Source organism: Xenopus laevis, chromosome 9_10S (genome assembly GCF_017654675.1).
Source record: "Xenopus laevis strain J_2021 chromosome 9_10S, Xenopus_laevis_v10.1, whole genome shotgun sequence".
Classification (NCBI taxonomy): Eukaryota; Metazoa; Chordata; class Amphibia; order Anura; family Pipidae; genus Xenopus; species Xenopus laevis.
The window spans coordinates 71375420-71396261 of NC_054388.1; the positions used below are offsets into that span (position 1 = coordinate 71375420).

At 36.1% G+C, this 20842-nt stretch overlaps 1 protein-coding gene across 4 annotated transcripts in view; it reads right to left on the minus strand.

Moving 5' to 3' along the window:
• The window catches only part of nckap1.S (NCK-associated protein 1 S homeolog), a 65645-nt gene that overhangs the window by 7487 nt on the left and 37316 nt on the right, over positions 1-20842 (minus strand). For all 4 annotated transcript variants that reach the window (XM_041578905.1, XM_041578904.1, XM_018238904.2 and 1 more), the window contains 14 exons: positions 20506-20562; positions 19862-19958; positions 18323-18429; positions 16326-16458; positions 15598-15679; positions 15377-15435; positions 11414-11559; positions 10371-10503; positions 7303-7422; positions 5053-5192; positions 4351-4482; positions 3827-4045; positions 3219-3349; positions 1145-1242 (listed from right to left, as the gene is read on the minus strand). In XM_041578905.1, the coding sequence (XP_041434839.1) occupies positions 1145-1242; positions 3219-3349; positions 3827-4045; positions 4351-4482; positions 5053-5192; positions 7303-7422; positions 10371-10503; positions 11414-11559; positions 15377-15435; positions 15598-15679; positions 16326-16458; positions 18323-18429; positions 19862-19958; positions 20506-20562 (1654 nt within the window). The remainder of the gene's footprint in view (positions 1-1144; positions 1243-3218; positions 3350-3826; positions 4046-4350; positions 4483-5052; positions 5193-7302; positions 7423-10370; positions 10504-11413; positions 11560-15376; positions 15436-15597; positions 15680-16325; positions 16459-18322; positions 18430-19861; positions 19959-20505; positions 20563-20842) is intronic.

A 20842-nucleotide genomic window follows, 5' to 3' on the forward strand; every position in this document is an offset into this window, starting at 1 on the left:
AAGTATTTTAAGTAAACTGATAATGCTCCTTGCTGTTTCAAAATTCTTCTACCTATGATGATTCCAATGGAAAGTGGCCATTGAAGTGACATGCACTGCCTTAATAGAAGTTGATAATCGTTGTGCTGACTACTTGTTACTACATACAGAGAAATGACTAACATATGAAGAAAGGGAAGAAATAGAAAGTTCAGGTAAAAAGGAATTTTTAATTTCTTTAGTTTTAGTGAGACTCTGCTGTGATGGATAATACATGGTTTCTTTCATCTTCTGGACGAGTTAATTTCTTTTAAAATGTACTTTCTTGTAGTGGACAACAAGAGTTTGTGGTTAACAGCCACTTACTATAACCAAGGCAACTGGGGAGAGCCAAAACAAAAACAGAAGGAAAGCAGCTCAAAATTGTAGTGATCACTTCATTGTTAAACTTTGGTGACCTTACTGAAACAGACATATCACAAAAAGTGAAACAATGACAAATATCCAGTATAATCCAGCACGAGATGATGCACGAATAAGCAGATCAGGTAATTATAAAGCTTTTGGGTTAGCTTCATATCACCCAATAATTTGCAAAATAACGTCAAGGAACGATTAACATAGCAATATTAACAATTAATTTTTAATGGCTTTCCTTTTTATTCTCTCTCTATCTGCAATTCATTTATAAAGCTCTGTTACATGGTTACTAGAGCTGCTCTTACCTAGCAACCAGGCAGTGGTTTCCATTACAAAGTGGGACTGCTGCCATAAGGCGGGTTTTTAACTTTCTATACCTCTGCATATCCTCCTCTCTCTGATATTTCCTCTAGCATTCCCAACCATTTTCTCTCTTCACCCCACTCTGTAATGTACTTTTAAATATCTCTACCTTCCTCTAATGCCTATTTCTTTCAGCTTCTCTCCCTATAATTTTTTCAAAATTGCAGTCAATATCTTTCTTTTTTGGCTCATTGACTTATACAGGACTGTGTGTTTTACATGTTGATTTAAGTATAATAGTATCCAGAGTGGGAGCCTGTGTATATGTTATACATGTGTGTAATTATATGTACTGTATTTGGAAAAGGTAAACAAAACAAATAAAAGTCAATGATCTGAAATAACCATAAACCATTTTCAGCAGATATTAGCTTGGTGTTACCTTTAGCTCAGCCACCTGAGAGGAAATATGCCACATGAGGCTCTCACTCAGAAACTTCATGCCATATGGTCCCAGCAGCTCAGAGAGTGCTCTCATTTCTGGGAAATTCATGTAGATTAGTTTTAATACTGATGCATTTTAGAAGAACCAAAAAACAACACATTTATTTAAAAAAAAAGTTCAAAAGAAAATGTTTCCTCCTAAAAAAAATATACTGTAGTTTTAAACAGTACTTTTTAATCTTTACAGACATAGCTTACAAACACATCAAAAATGGCCAAGATTTACCTTTAAAGTTAGAATTGTATATGGCTTATAATTAAAGGAGAAGGAAAGGCATCCTGACAAATATTAGGCACCCCCAAGTGATAGTATTGACTTACCTGAAACCCCGGCCGGTGCTCCTATCAGCAGAAAACTGCACCGGTTACACCAGTGAGCACTACTTCCGTTTTCTGCATGCACAGTAGAATGAAAAGCCGAACTTTAACTAAAAAGTCGGCTATTTCGTTCAACTGCGCATGTGTTTGCCCCAGGAATTTTGAAGCAAGAAGAAGCCGGAAGAGGATCACTCCGTAGTGCTCACTGGTATAACCACTGGTTTAGTATTGACTTACCTGAAACCCCGGCCGGTGCACCTATCAGCAGAAAACTGCACCGGCCCAGGGTTTCAGGTAAGTGAATACAATCACTTGGGGTGCCTAACATTTGGCACCCCCAAGTGCAGTATGCCTTTCCTTCTCCTTTAAGGTTGTACCCAGAAGAACATGAGCCTTAAAGGAGAACTAAACCCTAAAAATAAATATGGTTACAAATGCCATATTTTACATACTGAATTTATTGTACCATTATAAGTTTCAGCATCTTAAAGGAATAGTTCAGTGTGAAAATAAAAACTGGGTAAATAGATAGGCTGTGCAAAATAAAAAATGTTTCTAATATAGTTAGTTAGCCAAAAATGTAATGTATAAAGGCTGGAGTGACTGGATGTCTAATAAAACAGCCGGAATCCAACTTCCTGCTTTTCAGTTCTATAACTCTGAGCTAGTCAGCGACTTGAAGGGGAGCCACATGGTACATTTCTGTTCAGTGAGTTTGTAATTGATCCTCAGCATTCAGCTCAGATTCAAAAGCAACAGATATGACCCATGTGGCCCCCCCTCAAGTCTCCGATTGGTTACTGCCTGGTAGCCAGGGTAACCAGTCAGTGTAAACCAAGAGAGCTGAAAAGCAGGAAGTAGAGTTGTGACTGACTTGTTATACATCAAATCACTCCAGCCTTTATACATTACATTTTTGGCTAACTAACTATATTAGAAACATTTTTTATTTTGCACAGCCTATTTCTATTTACCCAGTTTTTATTTTTATACTGAACAATTCCTTTAATAGCAGCAATGATCCAGGATTTCAAACTTGTCAGAGGGGTCACCTTGTTGGAAAGTGTCTGCGACACTCACATGTTCAGTGGGCTCTGAGCAGCTGCTGAGAAGTGAAGCTTAGGGGTCATCACAAATTTACAAGCAGTAAATGAGGTTTGTCTGTAATATAAGCTGATGCTACAAGGAGGACTGGTTTCTGAGCTGACATTATCTGTATTAAGTATTAATCAGCCTTACTTTGTGAAATTTCTATTCTGTACATAGTGTATTGGAAGTTGGTCCCTAAGCTCAGGTAACTGACAGCAGCACAGAGCATGTGCAGCAAATCAGCAGAAGAAAATATGGGGAACTATAGGGGCATCTTTTGAGGATCTTCCCTGTTAAAGGGGTGTGGTTGCCTTGGGCTGGTACAGAAGCCCAAAACATACTGTTCAACATTTCTAGTCTACTTCTTTAGTTAGGCTTTAGACTATACTAAATTGATGTTTTGCCATAAAATAAGGTAATAGTATATGGAGAAATGATTAATAATGGCAGAGCTTAAACAGAGACACCCTTAAACTACAGTGGTGTTGCAAACATTGAATTTTAACATCCATGGTGCTCTTACATAAAAGCAAGGGATCCCAAGTCACAGCACTACTAATGGCTGCAATACAAGTGTTCAATGCCTATATAGGAGATGGGCTCACCAGAGATATCGGAATACTCTTCTGCATTAAATGTAAGCTCATTCTCAGTTGGCAGGTTTACAAAAGCTTTCATTGCTGGGAAACAGGCTATATGTCCATTGCTTACTTGCCTCAGTAGTGTTTCCAAATACCTAGAAGGTAAAAATGGCAAGTCAGTAGTCTGAAATATTACAAATACAAATGGAAAGTTGCTTCTACTAGGCCATTGACATTCACAACATGGCATGAAGCTTTCCCAAAATTCTAGAATGGCTACTTATTCATCTGTGACTCATAGTTAACTGTGCACAGTGTTGTACTACTTTCTTTAGTTGATATGTCTCCAAAATTTCATACCCCATTCATACAACTAAAAATGTTCTTTATAAGTAAAAACTATGACTTGTCTAGAACAGAGTCTACATAATGAACTCTTCACAATGATGCTACAGATATATTCCCAGATAGTTTACAACATTTAGTTAATAAAAACGAAAAGATTCCAAATGTATATAAAAAAATCACGTATAGCCAGTTTTCTTTATCCATACAGCAGGTATTCAACGTCTCAATCGAAAATGTAAATCACATGCAAATCTAGATAAGAAATTCTTATGCTCACAGCTTACCAATTAGTGTATAAACTGGTGATTGTTGGCTCTCCATGGCTGTCTAAATGTTGAGTTTGCTGAAGCAGAACATTGTTAAAAACCCTTGTGATGTCAATCTGCACATAGTTTTCTATTGACTGGAGTACAGTCATGTAGGCTCTTACACTTGTTAACAACTCAGAAGGTTTAGCAATCTCTTGGGTGACTTGATTGTACATGGTCATGCCAACAATAGACCTGTGGCAAAGAACAACAACACATACTGAATATATATGCAAAGAGAGATCGCAAATCCTGCACTGTATTTTTTAAATTATAATTCTATGTCACCAATGCAGTCTGTCATAAAGTAACTTCCCCATTTACAGAGCTGGGAGTGGTTGTGTGTCTCAATATATCTATGACATTACCGCACACCTATTATAGCTAGGTCCCATACGGGCCATAACACAATCTATGACCCGTGTCGCAGGAACTAAGAAAAAATTAATATCTGTTAGCTGCTACAAGCAAAGACAAATTCTAGAAGCTTAGACACTTACTTGGTAAAGCGGATTTCCAAGTGCGACGTCAAATACTCTCTTGGGGTAAATGTGTGTTCCCATACAACCATATTTGGTGCATAGTTGATAGAGAAACAGAGCTCTGAAAGTGCAGTGTGCAATTTATCCAAGCTGATAGAAAGTGATAGAAAGAGGTTAAAATAATTTTAGTTCTATATCTTGTTCTAGGACCAACTAATAAAGCTTGTTAAACGGCTACAGAGAACGCACACAAATATTTTTTTGGACTTCTACTTAGCATAGGCTGAGAACTCCATGCTCAGCATCCTTCAACCTATAAAGCAAGGTTAAAAGTATGCTGGATGCAGTATTGTTTGTTCCAGAGCTATGTAGGTATTTACTGCAATGTAGCAGATTCATTATTGAGAAATAATGACAGAAATCAAGAATATACACAATTTTATGAAAACTGGTTATAGCACTAAAGTGAATATAAAATGATAACAGGAAGACAATGTTGCAGTAATTGTTTACATTAAAAAAGTATAAAAAAAAAATTACATCTTCCCTGCATACAGTGTCCCCACGCATACAAAAGTGTCTTAGACAAATCTTTAGAAAATACCACATTCAAACAAAAATTTAATTTGGCATTATATTTTCATACATTCTGAACTAACAGACTGTTGCACATACACATTTTAATTATTTTGTGCACAGAATGTGAAAAAGATATCTTACTTTGTTACCACAAGTCTATTCTTTCTCATGCTTTCAACTCCAGGTTTTTCCCTTTCTGGTTCTCCTTTCTTTCCAGTCTGCTTTTTCGACTTTTTGTTAACCGCTTGACTGATTGTTTTGGCACAGTGCTTTGGCAGCAACTACAGCAGAAAAATCAAGCAAGAAAAATGTATCCATGGCAGCTCATTATAATGTATATAGCGCAGGTGGACATTCACCATTATGTTGCTTTTATACAAAATTAAGAAAAAGGTAAAAAATAAATACAAAGCAATAAAACAAACTCCTCAAGCCCATGTGTTATCATGCCATTGTTACACAGAAACAATGAATATAATGATCACTATACAGAGAAATTTTATAAGTATTAGGGTTAGTCCACACGAGCAGATTCGGGGAGATTTTGTCGCCTGGAGACTAATCGCCTCGTCTTCTGAGCGACAATCTCCCCAAACTGCCTCAGCATGTTTTCCCATAGGCTACAATTAAAAGTCACCTGCGCTAAAGCACACGTGGCGATGCGTTTTCAATAGTCGCCCAAAGTTGGCAACGTTGTAGCCTATGGGAAAACACGCTGAGGCAGTTCAGGGAGATTGTCACACACGAGGCGATTAGTCGCCAGGCAACAAAATCTCCCTGAATCTCCTCATGTGGACTAACCCTTAGGGTCAGGCCACACAGGGCGTTTTGGGGGAGGCGACCAAACCTCCCCAAAACGCCCTGTGTGGACTACCTTAATGTAACTCTAGGCAAATAAGACTTGGCTTGGGAGTTATTTGGTTGTGCAGAAACATATGGTTGTTTAAGGAGTTATAAAAGCAATACATATAGCTACAGTATTGCATTATAATTAATATGTATAAGTTTTCCCCTGTAGCCATCAACATAATATCAGCCCCTGCTCCGGTGGGGGTTTAATCTAAATCCCCAACACAAGCACATCTACATACACACATGGGGGTGTGTGGTGTGTGTATATACTACCTGCTGAGTGGTTGCTCTAAAGTTATAAGTAAACTTTGCAACACTTTACTCATTGGAAATGCTTTTGATTACATTACCGCTTTCATATTCCTCTGAATGTCCCCATATGTAGCAGCTTGAAAAGCCCTTCGGCCCATAACGGTCTACAGTAAGGACACAGCCAAAGATTACAAGCCTACTATATATGCCTTGATGTATGTTATAGTACATAGTCGTCTCAAATTATTTTCATATTTGGAGAATATATTACCAAAAAACATTGAAAAGATTTAAGAGTGACTTCACAAACGGCAACATGAAGAAGTCAAATACTATAAATGACCTCTAGGGTCAGATTTATCAAAAAGTGAGACTACAACTCAGCACAGAAAAACTCACCCACTTTCTATTCTTTCCTATGGGATTTTGAGAATCGTAGTGATTAACATAGTTCACCATTTGATGAATATCCTTTTAAAAACGCCATGGGATTGAATAGAAAGGGGGTGAGTTTTTTTTTGTGTCGACTTCTAAATTTACACTTTGATAAATCTGCCTCCTAAACTCACCAACATGGGATCTTCATGGGAAGTTCAGGATAGCAAATTTCCACCTAGAGGCTTTACTTCTAGAATAAGGTTTCCTATTGCACAATACAAAGCTCAAAACTTTAAAAAAAAAAAATTGTTCTGAGGGTGAGCTTTATGGAAGGACTTCACAATAACCTATGAAAATACATTATAGCCACCTAAATCTCAATTCCGTCCTGCCAGGCTTAGCATTAGCTCCCTTGGACTATGGCCTGGCAGAAGGGATTAAATTAGAATGGACAGCAGCATCAGATAGGGCCAGAAGTAACCAAAGCCCCCCCCTTAACTGCCACCTTCCCAGAGGAAAACCCTGAGGAACCTGGAGACCAGGGCTATTAGTTAATGCAGCCTTATATGGTGATGTCAAAGACAGATAAGTCAGGTAAGTAGATATGGTTTAAAGTACAAGCCTTTATTGTAATGATCTTGTGTTTTGTAAAGAATCTAATGACTAAAACAAGTTTGCTATTGTCATATACTGCCTACATTCTGAATAATATTTAAAAATTCTAATTGATATAATAGTTTTCAATGAATGTGTGGCCTTGTTCCACTTAAGGAAATAGCTTCCTGAAAACACTAGTTACAGATTAATATCCTTACCCAATGAAGACAAAATATAGCTTTTGTCAAAAATTCATAGTATTATCAACTTCTCCTCCACGATTTAATGGTAAAAAACATATATTGCATTTACCTGATCACAAAGAGTACATTGTTCTGTGCAGATGTCTGTAATTAGATTTCGAGCTTGCTTTGCCATTTCATCCAAGAACATGTTACATAGTGACAAACTGCGGTCTCCAATGTGATGCCGCTGTGAGGGAGAAATGTGTTATTTCTCTTAAAATTAACAAGACCACAGTATCCAGAATATTTATTCTGCAGGATAGTGTTTTAACAACTGAATAAATTAAATTAACCAAAAATACGCAGAAAGGTTCTGCTTGGACAGCTTGTTATACAAATTGAATGCAAAAGCAGCACAGTCCTACCAAAATGTCTGGAAGACTGTTAGCCTTTCCATAAATGTATTACTTTTTTAAATGTTTAAACACAATACATGCACACTTTAGGAAGTTTATAATAATGAACATTACTTAAAAAGGGACTGCTTCTCGTGAAATGAAAATCTGAAATATACATTTTTTTTTAACAGAGATGGAAGATATTTTGTTCTTGGAAATTTTAACTGAAATCTCTTAAAAAAAAAAAAACAAAAAAAACAATTTGCAGCTGGGTTGCACAGAGGCAGAACACATGCTGCAAGCTGAAGTTCTTAATGTGCATCATAAGAAAATCTCATACAGTTTTGCAGATTCAATAAATCTCGACAAAAAAAAAAAAGGAGCCACTTTCCGTTCAGTTGGGAAATCTTCAACTGTGTGTAGGGATAATCTAAATATTAAGATAAAAGACTGGCATTGCTACAAACATTTTCTACACCCAGAAATTCCACCACAAAGACAAGGTAGTAACCATCCAAATACAGTATGAAAATAAACACAGCCAATGTGGATCAGTTATCCAGAAACGCATTATCGAGAAAGCTCAGCATTACGGGAAGGCCATCTCCCATAGACTCCATTTTAATCAAATAATATATATTTTTTAAATAATTTCCCTTTTCTCTGTAATAATAAAACAGTATCTAGCATTTGATACCAACTAATATAAAATTAATCCTTATTGGAGGCAAAAATATTCCTATTGGCTTTAATAAATGTTTACATTATGATTTTGTTTCCTTACGATAAGGAGATCCTGGCTGCACGTGGGATTAAAATATAACAATGCAAAGCACCTCAATCAACAGGATCATGTCAGGTTATCTTCCTCAGATAACAGCTAATTTTTTGTATTATATTAGATAAGGAAATCTTTTCGTTCATTGTTGGGTGTACATAATGGAGTATCCAAGGCTGAAATAACACTTTTATCAAATAATGCTATATTTGGTCCAAGAAAATGCAAGCTGTAAAGCAAAATAGTTTATGAAAAAGTAAAAAGTACAAACAGTGCCATAAAAATATATTTAAAAATGCATAGTCTTTACAGAACTTGCAGAGACGTAACTAGAGGGGGGCGGGCCCTGGCGCGGGACGTGCAGCCTGGCCCAGCCTCCCTCCGTACGGCCGGAAACGGCCGCATTAGAACAGAGTGGCGCGAGCTGCTGGAGGGCCCTGAGGGGGTGCAGACCCCCTGCTCCCCCGGTAGTTACGCCACTGAGAACTTGGAATGACATGAAATTTCCAACAAGGATAAATTTCATAAAACCCAATACAAAATGTCCCTTTAAAGTTTGCTATTGAAGCCTCATTTTTAAGATACAGGTAAGGGATCTGTTATTTGGAAACCCACTATCCAGAAAGATCCAAATTATGGGAAGGTCATCTCCCATAAAATCCATTTCAATCAAATCATTCTAATTTGTTTAAAAATATTTCCTTTTTCTATTTTCTATGCAATAATAAAACAGTACCTTGTACTCGTTCCCAAATAAGATATAATTAATCCTTTTTTTGAGGCAAAAAATCCTATCAGAGAAAATTCATGTTTTAATTTTTTTTACTAGACTAAAGTTACGGAAATTCAAATGACAGCAAGACCTCTTAACTGGAAAACCCCACATCCCGAGAATTCTGGATAACAGGTCCTCTATTTTTAAGAGGATATAAACCAGAAATTAAAAAAATGTGCCTAACAAAAGAATTGTAATTCTAGGTAACATTATACATGTTTAATGGCTATTTGCTAATGTAACTGCAATATAGGGGACCTGTCACACAGACATAAAAAGATGCTTAATAAAAGCCCACTTCAAAAAAAAAAAAAAAAAAAAAAGTTTTGTGGGTTATTAACACATCAATATCAGTTATAAAAAAAGTTATTTTAAAATCTCCACTGTCAATAATATATTGCCTGCCCCGCCTCTATGCCTCAGGGATAGAGGCAGGGCAAGCAAATACTTTTTCCATTCCACACTTCATAGTCCTCACTGCATTCCCCTCCCTCCTTACAGACAATAGTGGTGTAAGCCAGTTCATGGGCATTAGATTCAAGATTTTGAAATTATGTAAAGCTTGCCTTAATAACAGTTTTCACAAAATGCCACCTGTCTGCTTGCCGAGATTCACTTCTCATCTAACGAAGATCCCATGTTTACATGCTTAAAGGGTTATCAAATGTCTTCTTTTATGTTGTTAAAGTCAGAACCAGCAATGCAGAGCATTTAAAAGGGACCGACAGACACGGCTTTTAAATAGCAATTACATATAATTATATATATGGTTTAAAACCAATGGAAATGCATATTGGAAAGTTGGGCACACTTATGTCTTAGGGTAAGGTCACACTGGGAGATTCGGGGAGATTTAGTCGCCCGGCGACAAATCGCCTCTTCTGCGGGGCGACTGCTTACCCCTGCCTTCCACCTGCTATAATGAGAAAAATTGCCAGCAGCATGGCACTCGCGGCTCTTCCTTTTTTGAAGTCGCCCGAAGTTGCCTCACGAGGAAACTTTGGGCGACTTCGAAAAACGAAACCCGCGAGTGCCATCCCGCTGGCAATTTTTCATTGTAGCCGGCGGGAAGGCAGGGGAAAGCAGTTCGGTGAGATTGTCGCCCAGAAGAAGAGACGATTAACTGCCAGGCGACTAAATCTCCCCGAATCTCCCCGTGTACCTTACCCTTATTTGGCAAAAACATTGGCAAATGAAAAAAAAAAACCTTGAATGAGGTTGAATGAAATGTTAATAGAAAGTACCTCTTCAGGGCAAAGTTCATGAGTGCAACTCATAAAGTGAGTGCATAAAAGTGGGAAGGAGATTGAATATCTTGACTGGGAAGGCAGCTCCAAACACTGCTGAAACATTTTCTCAAAAGCTCGGCTGTAAAAGCTGGAAAAATAACAGTAAAAATAAATGGTTAAACCTGCCGCATTAACCATAAAACAAAACAAAAAATTACAATATAGAATACATTACTACAATCATAATATTGATCTACCCTGCAACATAGTTGTGCTCCTTTAATATTAAGTAGAGTGTAGATCAAACAGTAAAGAAAGTCAAGATCCCCAAGTGAAAATGATGGACATTCTGTTTATGTAGCCAAAAAGCACTGGGCAACACAGTACAGGTTCTAATGAAGTCCAGCTAAAGGCCCTCGGCAGCGTGTGGCTCTTCAATATATTTTTCTGGCCACCAGCTTCTCCAAGATCTCCATAAATCTTTCTGTATATCCCACAACCATGGGAAATACCAAATCCACAGAAGAGAAAATAACAAGCTGCAAGAATTATTTGTCACAAGCAGTAAAATGTGAGCACGTGCACATAATAGCCAAAACCAACATTACAGGAAATCAGAGTTTCCTCAACACAGTCCAACTATATCCAGATTTGCTGAAGTGTGCACTTTGCAACATTGGTTATAAAAAATAGTAGCAAACCTTCAGATATTTGGGAAATCATTTATGTTTACATGAGGATCAGGAATGTTAAGAAAAATGGTTAAGTCAGAGTTGAAAAGAAATGAGTCATACTGATCCAAAGAAATACTTGCTCCAGCAAAGCAAAACAGGAGCTCTGCCAATAATGGAGTAATCCCATTGAAAACAAATGGTAGAACTATGCAACGTTTCCATTGCAGAGAGCAAGGGACAAGACTACCACATTACAATAAATATACTGCCAATACACAAATTAAATGAAGCATATGTTTGCACATCTCTGGAAAAATGAGTTCTGAATACCAGTTATAAAGATCTTTAAGGCACAATTACTGTTGATCCAATGGAAACACTTACCAAAATATTGAAAGGTCTGATGTCTCCACCAACATCTCCACTAAGGAATCCACCATTTTGGTATGGAATATTATAGTGTTCATCATTTTTCCAAGTTCTTTGTGGTCTGCGAGACTTAATGAAGCTTTGGAAACACTGGTATATGCCTTTGAACCAAACAAACAAACACACTTCTTGATTAAAATGCGCCACAATAGGTCATGCTAAATCAACAAAAAGCAATCATGCAGGTGCCTTTGATGCCCATGGGAGAAACAGTCCTTGAATTATCAAAGGTCATGTGTTCATGATAGTGGCGTTTTAAACAGCGAAAGACAGTAAAAAAGCAAAAACTCTAGGCAGGCAATTAGACACTATGACCATTTTAATTGCCCTGTGAGAAAACGGGGTACCTCCATGTTGTGTCCATCACATGTAAAGTAAATCTCTAGGTAATACGCACCTTCTGCCCACTGGGTATAAGATAAATAATAGAAGATATACATTTCTAAACAGGAAAAATAATAGAGAATACCTCATAACGTGACTCCATCTCAGGTAGCTTTTTTTTAAAAAATTTTTTTACAGTAAATGCACGCATGAAATATACCACATAAAATGAATATATTGTATCATTACACACTGACATTGCCAGGCTTAGTAAGATGACAGCAAGAGCCTGAAAACATTATTTGAGAATTTTCCTACTCCACCAATCTGAAATAAAATGTTCAGGTCTATAACAGCTAAACAACTAAAGTTTAGATTTTAATGTACATTTTTGAAGTCCAACGCTTTCTTTTTATGAATGGGTTCAAACAAAACCTTTACCTACTTAAGAAATCTTTCCTCAATGCAAATGTCTGGGTTACAGGAGAATCTATGAAGCCTACTGAGTGGCACTAATATTTGAATTGCTAGGATTAAAGTGCCATTGTTTGCAGCATAAAGCTTATGTTCTGTAAAAGGGGGGGGGGGGAAAGGAGCTTACAGAAAGTTTGGCAGTAACTTCTAATGCAAATTCCTGAGCCTAAGCACCTCTGAATTTCATTCCGAGCAGCTATGAATCTGTTAAAATGCTCTCTACAGATTTCCATGACTCAATAGAAGTGGGATGTAAGATGTCAGCACATCTTTTGAAGCATGGTTTTAACATTATCTGAAAACAAAGACAAAAATGCCAACAGATTTTGACTTTCAAGCAGTTTTGCCCTCCTTGAAAGGCAACTGAGAAAAGGGCAGCTTGTTTTTGTCGAAACCATTATGCATTTTGTTGCATAGCCTCCTAGTTTCCAAGCCAAAATTAACACAAACGGAAGCCATTTTGGAATCATCAAAGCATTCTCAGGTCAGAACAGACAAAGTGCAATTCAGCTACTGTTGCACAGATGTTCAGACAATTCTTACAGTTACTCTCCAGCCAACATTTCTCTGATTACAAATCTGAAAGTCTTTTTAAAAGTTTTGCTTGTAAAACAATGTGTTACATAAAAAAACAACATCCCCACAAATCTCTGCATCCCTGGAGCCAATAACCCTCTTTCATTATTGCTTACATACTTTCTCAAGAAGATAAAAACTTCAACCCTTGTGATAGTATGTTTTCTGACATTAGCAATTATTTATTCTTGGAAGAATGTTTTTTGATTAATAAGATGGTGCCGACTGGTGGGTCAGCAGAATACACTGCCAGCAGTCTTAAATTACTTGATTAGGTAGTCTCCACAGCAGTTTACCTCTAGGCTAAATTATTCACATACAGGAATGGGATACATTAACAAAAAAAAAAAAAAAAAACTATCTGAACATTTAAAGAAAAACTATACCCCCTTAATTCATACTTAAGAAACAGATCTCACATTAAGTGGCATATCAAAGAATCTTACCAAACTGCTATCTATTTTTAAGTATATTGTCCTTTTACATCATTTGCCTTGAGCCCCCATTTCGTGATGGTCTGTGTGGTCACCTGACCAGAAATACTACAGCTCTAACTGTAACAGAAAGAAGTGTGGAAGCAAAAGACAGAACACTGTCTGTTAATTGGCTCATGTGACCTAACAGGTTTGGTTTGTTTGTGTGCACTGTGAATCCTATGATCCCAGGGGGAGGTCCTTATTTTTTTTAAAATAGCAATTTTCTGTTTATGATTACCCAATGGCACATTTTACTAAAACAATTATATTACAAAAACAATTTATTTACATGAAGCAGGGTTTTACATATGAGCAGTTTTATGCAATATATTTTGAGACCTACATTGTTCAGGGGTATAGTTTTCCTTTAAACACACAGAAAGAACAATAGGACTGTGATTGATACATGGTTTGGTTATTACTATGAAATCAAAACTAATCAATCAAAACTTAAGACTTGTTTAATGTCAATTAGAAAAGATTATGGCTAGAGATGCTGAAGTTACTGTGCAAGCCCAGAGGTTGACATTGTAATGATCCATGTTCAAGCTGTCCACAGCAGATCCCAATACAGGTATGGGACCGGTTACTCAGAATTCTCGAGATATGGGGTTTTTCGTATAACAGATCTTTCTGTAATTTGGATCTTCATATCTAAAGTCTACTAGAAAATCATGTAATAAGGATTAAAATATATCTTAGTTTGCAGTACAAGCTACTGTTTTATAATTACAGAGTAAAAGGAAATAATTTTTTAAAAGGTTGGATTATTTGATTATGGTGGAGTCTATGGGAGCCATAATTTGGAATTTTCTGGATAACAGGTTTCCAGATAAACAAATTCCATACATGTATTTATCTTGTTCAGTCATTTTTGCCAAGCCAGTGGCTCAACGCAGGTTCATTATTCTTTGAGCTGCCAAGCTAATTTTAGAGGTCATCAAAATTCTCAGAGTGAGATTACATCTGTCATTAGATGGTATAAATTATATTAATAAATTTTGAAGCAGAATGAACTGGATTCTATGCTGTCTTGTAATTTATACTTGAATTTAATATTGGCCTCGCTAAAGTTGTATTGTACATATACTGTTGGCCTCTAAACTCAGGTAGCCTAGAATGTGAAATGAATCTGCATGAAACAAGACAGGGAACTACTACAGGCATCTTTGGAGGTAGAGAGCTTCATTGCTAAAGAGCTAGGTAATCTTGGGCTGGTACAGAGAGATAGGTTGCAACATGTCTAGACTAATTCTTTGTTGAGTTTTAGTTTGCCTTTAACTATCTATTGTATAATTTGTGTTGAAATTGCTAATCCCAGAAGCAAATTGCATGCAGGAATTAAAGTCGATAGGTGTTAGAATACAGTGTTGCTGCTATGCATCACTGTGTGCTGACACCTAGAGGAAATTTGGTATAGTATAAATTTAAATAAATTTGTAAAGGTGTTAACAATATCCTGAAGGTATTGTTTAAAACTAAATTAGTTGCTGGGAATACAATTTTCCCAAGATTTAACTTTCATAAAGTAACCGGTGTTTAAGTGCAATGACTAGACAAAGGGTGAAGAGCAGTAGTGCATTTGATTTATATCTACACAAAACAACTTTTTTTGTTACTGGTTCTTTAATAAAATAATCCTATAATGCTTTAACACCTGAAAAAAAGATGATAATTATTACAATTTGGCTCTTCCTGAACAACAGGGTTCTGGAAAATAGATTGTGTATCACATGACTGGCTATTGTCCAATTCTGTTGGACTTTAAAACTATTGTTACTTTTATATAACAACATATGTCTTACAAAAGTAAATATTATATAATGAAAGTTTTTGCAGTAGAAAAAAATCTAATTTTTATTGCCAGGAGGACGACAAGTACCTACTTGTGATCCATGAATGCAACAAAGAGCTTGTTCATCCTCTGTACCATATGCCTGGCAGTAATAATACAGTCTGTGTATCAACACTATTATTTGGTAAAGAAAGGTTTCATTTACAAACATAATGAACAATGAATTCCAACAACATGACCCAGCAAAGCTCTCTTAAATAACAATCTAAATACCTGCAATCTAAACCAATCCAGTCTCATTCCTCTGAAGTCAAAAACCTCTCCATCTTCAACTAGAGAGAGAGAAAAAAAAAACATTCAGAATGGCCATATTCTGCTCATGTAAAGTAAAGCAATAAAATGCATAAATTAAATTTCTCCTTCTATAGATACACATTCATAATTATACGCAAATATTCCGCGTTTCTGGGCTAGCCATGCAAAATACTTCTTACCTTGTTTCACACACAGGGAGGTCATAGTGTTTACAAATGACGACATTATAATGGATTCATCCTCAGGGCACACAGAAAGATTCTATAAGAACACAAAGCAAAGTTATTTTTCATAAAAATGTTCCCTTTGTAAAAAAAAAAGAGACTGCTCATATCTAAAAATAATCCGTTAGTTTAGCATTTAGAGCTGAACAATAAGATAAAATCAGCACACAAATCAAATTCTTTTGCATTTATGCATCTTTGTGGGTTAGAGAATTAACATTAAATTTGTCTTATTTGATGAAACCAAATTATATTTTGATTAAAGAAATGCACAGGAGAGCCATCTAGTGTTTATAGGAATCCAGTTTTTGCTGTTAAACATAATGAACAAAATTGTACTTTCAATATGGTTTGATGTGATGCTTAGTAATATTGCTTGTTTATATTTTATCTTAATAATGCTAAACATTAAAGTCCAATCAGTCAGATATCAATTTGGGTAAGGTTATAAGGTGTCATTTTTAACTGCTTTTTAACATGTTCCCTTCTTTCACATACAAAATACAGTAGTTTTATATTCCGTGGTAATCAAGATAAGTAAAAGACTTAAGTCAGTCCAATAGACATCATCTTACTACCATGACTTGTCACCAATTTAAAGTGTACATTTTGTTAATACACTTGGTAACAAAATATCTTCGGCTTGAAAAAAAGTCATCATACACAAAACAAAAACTTCTTACCTGAACAAGCTCATTTAATACAACTGCATCAAAGCCAGACAAGTACTGCACATAGTATCGCTGCATCACTGGTCCGTACTTCCGTACATGCGCTCGAAGTTCTTCCATATAAAATATGAGCTCAGCAATGTGCCTATAAGAAATAAGAAAACAATGTCAGTCAGTAAGAATGAATGACAATAAAATTAAGTTGTTTGTATATTCAGTGAAGGATTGTAAAACTGTATGGTGTATACACAGGGCCACTTTTATGCATACTGCTGCAGAATCAATTGCATGTATGTTTAACATCCAAATGCTCCAACTTGCTTCAGGTGGCTCTAATGCTGATCACTTTTACGTTAGTTACACAAAAATATAAGAAAATACTTTATCGTTTTAACAAATGACACATGTAAGTAGTGGCAGTATTTATTTTTATTATTCATTCTGGTGCAGTTGCTATATAGAATAAAGGAGCACAATAGAATGGGCTAATCAACAGCACCTCCCCAACCTAAGACACAGGCATATTATAAAAATTAGATTAGTCAAATCACAAAAACTATTATTGGTATACCTGTAGTGGCCTGCTGATCCCAACTGATAGCCAAGCACTACTTTTGGTTTGGAAATTGGGCAGTTTTGAAAATTTCATATGCCAAAATAAAAGGGGTTCTTCACCTTCCAAATACTTTTTTTTCAGTTGAGTGGTTTTCAGAATTATTTACCATGCACAAAGACTATTTTCAATTGCTTTCCATCTTTTATTTTTTGCAGTTTTCCCAAAATGTAAGCTTAAATCTTAATGTTCATTCCTGACTGTAGTGTTTCAGTCTGGCAGCTCAGTGATCCAGGAGCATTCTAAACTTTTACAATCTGATACATGTAGTAAATACAATTAATTGATACATTTCTCAGCAGTATCTTTGCAATATTAGCTACTATTGTATCAATTCTAACAGTTGCCTCAAATGAAACTCGGATTCTGCTTAGCAGGGACAAAGATAACAAATGTATCAACTTAGAACAGTTAAAGAGTTAGCGACCCCCCCTTCCCAGAGCTGCTTTAGAAGGTGAAAAATGAAACTTTGATTCGGGGGGGGGGGGGTTTATTCGCCTGGCGAGAAATCGACTCTTCGTCGGGGTGACTAATCTCCCTCAACTGCCTCCCCTGCTAAAATTTAAATCGCTGGCAGGATGGCACTCTGAGCAATTCCTTTTCCGAAGTCACCCGAAGCTGCCTCATGAGGAAACTTCAGGTGACGTCGGAAAGCAAAGCACTCCGAATGCCATCCCGCCGACGATTTACATTCTAGCCGGCGGAAGGCAGTTCAGGGAGATTAGTCACCCTGAAGAAGAGTCGCCGGGCGACTAATCTCCCCGAATCTGAGATGTGCTCTGACCCTTACACTTCACTATTAGAAAAACGGTCACAAATAGAAAACAGAAAGTAATTGGGAAAAAGTCTTTATTTCTGGTGAGCTAGCTGTGACCAACTGAAAACTCAAAAAAGCGTATGAAGGTGAACAACCCTTTAAATAAACCCAGTAGAATAGTTTTGCCTCCAATAAGGATTAATCTTATATTATTTGGGATCACATATAAGCTACTGTTTTATTATTACAAAGAAAAAAGAAATCATTTGTAAAAAATGTAATTACTTGATTAAATCTATGGTAGATGGCCTCTAGATTATTCGGCACAATCTGGATAACAGTTTTCCGTAGAGCTGATTCCATACCTGTACAGACCTGCTTCATTATTTTACTATTAAACATGCTGCCATTTCTACAGCTTTTGCCTGGCCGGATGTACATAGAAAAATATTTGTTGGTGCATCAAAATATTTTATCCAGTATGTTAGAAATAACAGATCCCTTTCTTTGTATATTCATCCTTTTTGATTTCATACTAAACAATATTAGGTCAATAGGCTGTCTGTACACAAAAATAACAATTACTGCAGTTAAAATTAGCCATATTTTAAACACTCAAGAGATAAAAAGACAACTCACTTATCCATAAAGTCATCTGCAACTTTCTTGGGAATGTTGTCTGCATGACGGAGTAGCCATATTATTTCATCACGGGCAAAAGATAATGCCATGAATACAAAAAGTGCCTAGAGAATGAATAAAAGTGCAATTATTAATATACAAGAATTCTGCTGGTGTCTGTTAGCAAACAGCACTGTTAAATAAACTGACAGAAGGCCAGCTTTGAAGTATAAAAGGTAGTTGCTTTTTTCACATAAGAAAAAAAATTATTGCTATTCCAACTAAAATGTTTTCTATATTAATGATTTTATGATTTTTTTTATGAATCCGAATTTGTAATTTTACACGTTCTTAAATTTGAATCTGCATTTCTTTGATCAGGCTAATGTCATACTAGCTATTAAGTAGCTACAGTTTTACACCAGGAATGAATAAGAGCACAGTTAAGGAATCGTAGGCACCCCGATATGCTTTATTATATTAAGCTGTCTAAATCAGTCATTTTGTTAAGTGCCAACAAACACCAACCATTAACATTTGGTATAAAATGGAATCTATGATTTGCACATCTGGTACCGGACTTCAACAAGACTACACTATACAGCTCATATACAGTGCAGGCAAGTAACTTTTCTTCATGTCATGGTCATTTGTTTTCTCATAAATCGAAAAGAATTGCTCATAATTTCCCCATAAAAATCCTCATAATAAGTCCCACAACTGGAAAGACAAGTGATATATGCAACTAAATGAACTACTGCTTTAGTTCGGTTACAACAGATCATCTTCTAGGAATGGTTTATTACATTACATGTAATACATGTTGCTTGAACAATATATAGAGCAGCATTAAGCATTATTGGAGGTTAATCCACAAATTTCATGTAATCTTGAAACCAAGCAGGTTAGGTTATTATGGTCTATTGCCTGTTCATAATGTGCATTTCTTTAGGAATATTGACTAAAAATTGTATTCCAGAAAATGTATATTGTCTGTAATCATTTCCATTGTGGACAATTGCCACTGTGATCAGTATGGCACACCTTAAAACCATGTGACTACCTGCTTTTTGTTAAGTGATAACTGTGCAGATATATACTGTATATTTTACTTGAGGCGATTACAGTAGTCCACAATGGGATGTGACAAGAGAGCTCCATCGGCTAAACTGCAATCTAACAAATTTTAGGTAACATTAAGGGGCTGATTCACTAAGGGTCGAATATCGAGGGTTAATTAACCCTCGATATTCGACTAGGAACTAAAATCCTTCGACTTCGAATATCGAAGTCGAAGGATTTAGGGCAGATAGTACGATCGAACAATCGAAGGATTATTCCTTCGATCGAACAATTAAATCCTTCGAATCGAACGATTCAAAGGATTTAAATCCAACGATCGAAGGAATATCCTTCGATCAAAAAAGTCGTAGTCGAAGGTCGAAGTAGCCCAAAAAAAAAACTTTTACTTCGAATCCTTCACTCGAAGTAGTGAATCGGTCCCTTTGCTTTATGCACATATAATCCTTTCAACCTTCCCCATTTCCTTTAACTTACTTTGGGACCCAGAAGGCCTGGCTGATCGGCAAGTACGGTAGCAAGTTCTTTCAATGCAGACCTTAAAAATTTGCGCCTTTCTCTGTGTGTTGCTCCTCTTAAAATAAAAAATAAAAACAAATTACATTTTCTACAGTATAGAGGGCTTTTGACTTTGCAGCAAGGGGGAAAAAAATTCATTAAAAAAATGAATTCACCTACAAAACCCATTAGGAGTTCAGTTGCCCAAGATTTTTTCTTTGAAATTATTGTCTACATTTTTGTCTACACTCAAGCAATAATCTGATTCTGTGTATTTTTATACTAATGCGTTAAACGTTTTAGATGTTCTTAGAAACCAGCTCAATCTGTCACTGCACAAAGCAATACGTACTATAACTATTAATTCAGAGTTCAACACCATTAGAACAGTTACATCCTTTCTTCCATTACTTCATGCTTGTATTTTTTGCCTTTGCAAGTCTTTGCATTATCCCGTAATATATTTTATTTAAAAAGAGGTAAAGCTACGGATTAACAAATTTTGCATACTAACAGACACTAAATGAGTCACCTTAATACTATGAACTCACATACACAAAGGATTTATGAGGACATACTTATGTCTATACTAGCATACACAGTAGTGAATAAAAATTACTTACGCATGTGATACTGCATTCTCTTTACACTCCCTGATGTCATTTATCCTTTTGTTGTAGCTGGAATAAAAAAAATAAATAACAGCAGATCTTTATAGAGAAACATATTAAGTGAGTTAATTCTCCAACTTGTTTTTAAACTTAAATGTGTGCATTTTATATGTGTTCACATTTGTAAAAATGTGCATGTCTATAACAATGTTACTTATCAGCAAGAAACATCTGCCATACATGAGAATGCACGACTGCGGGAGACAAATCACCCGAAAATGCCTCTTCATTGGCAATAACTGAAATCGCAGATTGCAAAACCAAAGCATCGCTTCGTTCTTATGAAGTT